At 33.2% G+C, this 5,695-nt stretch overlaps 2 protein-coding genes across 2 annotated transcripts; one reads left to right on the forward strand and one right to left on the reverse strand.

Moving 5' to 3' along the window:
- Nucleotides 1-1,475: 1,475 nt before the first annotated feature.
- Nucleotides 1,476-3,894, forward strand: LOC130899220 (putative nuclease HARBI1). Its single transcript, XM_057808981.1, has 2 exons — nucleotides 1,476-2,093; nucleotides 2,844-3,894. Exons 1-2 carry the CDS (start codon nucleotides 1,680-1,682, stop codon nucleotides 3,567-3,569), a joined length of 1,140 nt encoding a protein of 379 aa, XP_057664964.1. The 5' UTR covers nucleotides 1,476-1,679; the 3' UTR covers nucleotides 3,570-3,894.
- LOC130899222 (uncharacterized) lies at nucleotides 2,117-5,033 on the reverse strand. Its single transcript, XM_057808983.1, has 4 exons — nucleotides 4,594-5,033; nucleotides 3,920-4,164; nucleotides 3,664-3,796; nucleotides 2,117-2,689 (listed from the first exon to the last, which is right to left on the reverse strand). The coding sequence occupies exons 2-4, from the start codon at nucleotides 4,162-4,164 to the stop codon at nucleotides 2,174-2,176; spliced, it is 894 nt and encodes a 297-aa protein (XP_057664966.1). The 5' UTR covers nucleotides 4,594-5,033; the 3' UTR covers nucleotides 2,117-2,173.
- Nucleotides 5,034-5,695: the final 662 nt, after the last annotated feature.

The raw sequence follows: 5,695 nt of genomic DNA on the forward strand, positions 1-5,695 counted from the left end.
ATGGGAATCCAGATCAAAGAGGATGTACAATAAAGGGAAATGAAGAATAAAGGAACTGGTAGATGCTTTAAGAAGAATCAAATAGAACGTTTAATCAGTTCAGAAACCGTACAATGATTGAGCAAATAAATCTAAAAAAGATAATATATAACATATTGAGGAAAAGCAATTGATTTTCTAAAAAAATAATTTAGGTTATTTTTGGATACCCCCTCGTATATGAGGAAATTAGTTATAACAGTAATTGTTGATACAAGAAGAATAATCCTAGGATTTGACGTAGTAGAAGAGTTTGATTGTTTTCACAAGCGAATGCGCCAAAAGAAAATGTTAAGACAAATAGTTGTCGGCCAAGGTTTGTGACAGATAAATCATAAAAGATTCTACGATCATTTTTTCTTTATCTCTGATTCATTTGTTAAAGACTACAATGAAACTAAAATTGAAAAACCTGCCCTCATAATCACATTAGAAACGTAGAATATTTTTTCTTCCTTTGTCACAAGACGCCACTGCTTATCGAAGACTGTCTGGCAGGAATATTTGTGTACATACGCCTTCCGACAGCTTCGGCCAATGTAAACGGATTTTAACCAAAGCGTAGGAAACTTGAGAGAGTTTGGAAGACTTAAAACAAATGAAAGAATAAGTAACGTATTTCGTAGAATTTAATCTGTGTTATTATTTAGTTGTACTTTTCAATTTAGTTACTAACAAGTATAACCAACTATCACTTTGTTTAGATTTGACAGAAACATGTGGTAGGTCTGTACTTTAAACTTTGTCCTTTATAGGACCCAAGTTTAATCGATCTATCTTAATCTAATTAGGTTAGGTTATGTTAGATTAAGTTAGGTTAGGTTAAGTTAGGTAGCCAGCAATTAAATGGTTCTTGTGCTATGAGATGGATGTAAATAAACAAATATTTAAATGAGACTGATCGTTAAAAACTTCGTTAAAATCTCTACTAGTTTTGAATTTTTGGTGGAATTGTCGTTGCTATAGCCGTTAATACTTAACCTATGATGTGGTGTGAATAGGTTGGAAATTCATTCATCTTTTTGACAGAAACGTCTCTATAGAAATAATTTTCAATTAAGCAACAAATATTTTAATGAGTGTTTATATCTATAAATACGAAATGCCATAAAAAACCAGTTAATCCTTAAGAATTTTTTCATTATTTGAATTAATATACAGAGAATTTCGAGTTGATTATACTTCTATGTATGGAATATTTGTCTAAACAACAAAATATTTGTCAATATCGCTAAATATCGTCGTAAGATGTTTCCTTTGAATTTTATTTTTTCTTTCGTCATTCTAAACGATTTCTAAGAATGTCTTTGATGCGGTATCTGTTTAAAAATAGTAGTTATGGTCGTTTAATTTTTGTCGGCTCGGGTATATTTACTTTCTGTTTTGTTGTTCTCGGTATCGATTTCACCATAAGACCATTTGTCAACGAACGCATTCTATAAAGCAGAGCATACACGGTCAATAAAACTGACAGTAGGTATTGATAAAAGTACTGAAGGTGCCCTTCTTCAGTATTTTCTGTGATTACACGATCATTATTACTGAAAGTATTACTGATGTTCGTTTAATTCACACGGTCATTATTACTGTCAATATTATTCGTCAGTTCCCGCTTTCCATCCTTTAGTAGATAACTTAACATGGATAGAGCCTGTTTGGCAATAGTTATAGCTTCTGCTGTTGTAAAAAAAAGAAAAAAAAGAAGAATATGGGTTAAGGATTGGCTGTTGGAAAGAGACAGGTACACCCATTTAAACCTATTGAATGAAATAGTAGTTAAAAATCCTGCAGATTTCAAAAATTATTTTCGAATGAGTGAAACAACGTTTTTAACTTTATTGGACATGGTTTCACCTCATATTAAAAAGCAAGACACTAATATGAGACAAAGTATCAGTCCAAAAGAGCGACTCGCTGTTACTTTGCGATACCTGGCGACAGGAAGAAATTTTGCTGACCTCAAGTTCTCAGCATTGATTTCCCCAGCAGCAATTAGTTCAATGATAATTGAAACATGTGAAACTCTCATCTATGTGCTTCGAGATTATATCAAGGTAAGTTGAACAAAAAAATTCAATTAGTAAAATATTTTATTAGTATGTATAGGCATTTATACACTTTACAAAATTTTATTTTATTCAGAAAATGTATGATAGTAGTCCTTCAAGTTATTTTTTGATGAAATGCCGTTATCATCGATTGGATCATAATTGTTATTATTGTTTAAAATCATAATTTTTTGGGGGGAAGTGGTGGTGGTAGAAGGGACATGGACTGGACTAGGAAGGGTTCCGTTCAGTATTTGGGAAGGATTTGATGAATGGAGGCAGGAAGATTGCGGCTCGTTGATTTTAACGGAGTTGTGATGCAGATTCCCCATTGTAGCCTCAAATAAAATGTCGTTTATGGCCTTTTCGGCAAGTATTTTTTGGGACGCATCCAAATTTTGCAATTTTGTAGCCCAAACTTTCGCTAAGTTAAGATTGTAATCTCCTTCTTTTTCCTTGGTCAGGTACTCACACGCTAAATTCAGCAAATCTGATTGTTTATTACATTTTTTTTGTTTTTTGGATTTTCTGTTGTAATTTATTGAAGTCGAAGGCTGAGTGATAACATCGTCCTCTGGAATTATGTTTGTAGTTTCTTGAGCCTAAAAAATAAAACAAGAGTTAAAAAATTCCTCGATGTTCATATTTCATGCTTTAAAAATGATTGACATTCTTTGTAACTAATTACAGCAAATTTTTATTACTACTAATAATAACAATCTTATTATTATTTAAAAAATATTTTTTTTTTTACAGCTTCCCTTAACAGAAGAGGAATGGTTATTAACTGCAGCAGAATTCAGCAAGAACTGCCACTTTCCTACTTGTCTCGGAGCTCTTGATGGAAAGCATATCGCCATAAAAAAACCGGCTAATACCTCCTCTCTGTATTATAATTATAAAGGACACTTTAGCATTGTTTTAATGGCATTGGTCAATGCAAATAAGGAATTTATAATGGTGGATGTAGGAGCTAATGGTAGGATCTCCGACGGTGGGGTCCTCTTTTATACAAAATTTTGGGATTTGTTTCTAAAAAAGCAATTGCATATTCCACCTCCCACAAAGTTACCAGGTTCAGAGGATTATTTTCCTTACGTTTTTGTGGCAGATGAGGCCTTTGCTTTGCACTGCAACCTTATGAAACCATACCCTCAAAAAAAATGTACAAAGGAGCAAGATACTTTCAATAAACGACTGTCCACAGCTCGATGTGTAGTCGAAAATGCCTTTGGCATTCTCGCATCAAGATTTGGTGTGTTTCAAAAGCCAATAAATCTTGGTCCTGACAAAGCAACAAAAATTACACTAGCATGCTGCTATCTGCATAATTACTTAAAAAAGGAATCTCTAAACTTTAGTGCACAAAACGAAATTGAAAGCATAGATGTAGGGGCTAGTCTTCGTGAAGAACATAGTAGGAATGCAAGCGACGCAAAATCCACAAGGGATAAATATTGTACATATTTTAATCTTACATAATAATTTGTCATAATACTTTTGCAAATGTTAATTTTTTATTTCAAAAAATTTAATACTGAAATTTATGGTAAAAACCAAACAATCAAAATCATACCTGTTCCTCTTCCTCGTTTTCCACATCAATCGACGAGTGGGTTTCGAATGGCTGCTCGATTTTATCAAGAAATTGAAGAGCATAAAATACCCATGACGACGGAGTGTAAATGTCTTCGGTACCACATCCAGACCTTTAATAACATAATAAATTCATTTCATATTTTCTTTTTTATATAATTATTATAAAAACAACTATACCTAATGCCTAAATAAAATTTTACTAAGAAAATCAAAATGTTGGTATATATTCTCACCTTTTCGAAGATTCAATTTTCTTAAGTTCTTTTCGAAAATTTGATCTTAATGTATTTATTTTTTTCCTGACATCGGAAATTTCCGCGTTAGGTTTTATTTTTTTGTACAAAGGCAATAATTTATTTAAGGCTTCCATCCTTTTATTTTTTTTCATGTAATTTGGATCTGTGGAGCTCCACAATTCGGGCATGGATTCAAAAGTATGAATAAATAATTTAAGATCTTCGTCCATATTATCCTCCATCTGCAAATTATTTAACAAAATGTAAATGAAGTTATGATTAATATTTTCGTTATTAACCCTCCGAGTACCATGGGGTCCTTTTGGGACCCAACACTTTTACGAGAATTTAACTTTCTCTGCTGTATGACCTTTGTAAACTCCGTTTTAAAATATTGTTTCTTCAGAAAATACAAGAAAAAACAAGTTGCACCTTTTATTTATTTTTGGGCATAAGTTAAAAGATGAGTAAACTTGAAGGTAAAATTCATTATTAGCATTCAAAAACATGTGAAAGTACCAAGTTTCAACTTCCTATTCAATAACCCAAGATTTAAAATGGAAAAAAATATTTGGGGTCCAAAAAGGACCCCTGTGGTACTTGACTTTCATGAGGACCGTGGTACCCAGAGGGTTAAATTCACAGTATTTTAAAAATAATCTTGTACTTACTTTGGATGCACGAGTTTTTGCACAATTTAATAACTGAGGAAGATAAATTTATCGTAATTAAACTTAATTTAACTTAATTTAAATAACGTAATTTAACTTAAATTCGTAAGAAAATAAGCAGGCTTCACGTTTTCAGAGAAAATAAACGGCAACTCTACAAAAAGCAAACCAACGTCGAACTCCAAGATTTCATCAATTAGATGGCACGTGTTTTCACAACCTAAACCCGCCTCATTACTGAAGAATGAAGCAAACCCGGCCACACGGTCATTATTACTGTCAGTATCCCCACTACTCGGCGACCAGAACTGAGGAATGAATGGATTGAAGCATCAATCTTCAGTACCCTCTTCAGTACTTCAATACCTCGGATTACACGATCAGTATTACTGACAATATTTTTCGATACTGTCAGTATTATTGACCGTGTATGCTCTGCTTAAAAGAGATTCAAGTCACATGTTTGGTGCGGTATTGGTAGACAACCAGTCTCCCTCCCATTGGCGCACAAAAAACCATCAAATACAACGTACATTATCATCATTACTCTCATTTTCTTTCGATAAATAACAAAATATAATCGATTCTTTGAATACAGGAAATATTCAACATATAACCGAACCAATCGAAAGTTTTAAAAAACATAAAACTGACAACCAATGTCTTTATCTTTATCTCGATGAAATCGCTACCAGATACGCCGTCTGTCTCGTCTAGTTTCAGCGCCATCTCTTGGTTCATTAGCAATACTAACTTACAAGTGCAGTTTCTGTAACACAAAAACAAAAGAAACGCAGAATTCTCCTTCCACAGCAGTTGTATGTGTGGAAATTTTAAGATTTTCGTTAGTTTTTCAAGAACCGTCTACCTCTAATGAAGTTTTGTTGAAGTAGGGAAACCAAAATTTAACGGTGGAGTCTCCAACAACTGCTTCAGCGGTTTCATGGTAAAACGAATGAATCTACTTACCAAATCGAAGAAACTTTTTTTTGTTGGATCGAATCGGTAGAATCAGTGACATCCGTAGCACTAGGGTATACCAGGAAGCAGTTAACATTGCTAAAGAAGAGGCAACGATTCCATATATGTTGGACTCTGCCAT

The sequence above is a fragment of the Diorhabda carinulata genome, chromosome 11, assembly GCF_026250575.1.
Source record: "Diorhabda carinulata isolate Delta chromosome 11, icDioCari1.1, whole genome shotgun sequence".
Lineage (NCBI taxonomy): Eukaryota > Metazoa > Arthropoda > Insecta > Coleoptera > Chrysomelidae > Diorhabda > Diorhabda carinulata.

Coding starts and splice junctions, on each gene's coding strand:
- LOC130899220 (XM_057808981.1), top strand. CDS start 1,680: ATGGATAGAGCCTGTTTGGCAATAGTTATAGCTTCTGCTGTTGTAAAA. Junction 2,094..2,843: donor TGCTTCGAGATTATATCAAG/GTAAGTTGAACA, acceptor TTTTTTTTACAG/CTTCCCTTAACAGAAGAGGA.
- LOC130899222 (XM_057808983.1), bottom strand. CDS start 4,164: ATGGAGGATAATATGGACGAAGATCTTAAATTATTTATTCATACTTTT. Junction 3,797..3,919: donor AAAATTGAATCTTCGAAAAG/GTGAGAATATAT, acceptor ATGTTATTAAAG/GTCTGGATGTGGTACCGAAG. Junction 2,690..3,663: donor AAAACGAGGAAGAGGAACAG/GTATGATTTTGA, acceptor TTTATTTTTTAG/GCTCAAGAAACTACAAACAT.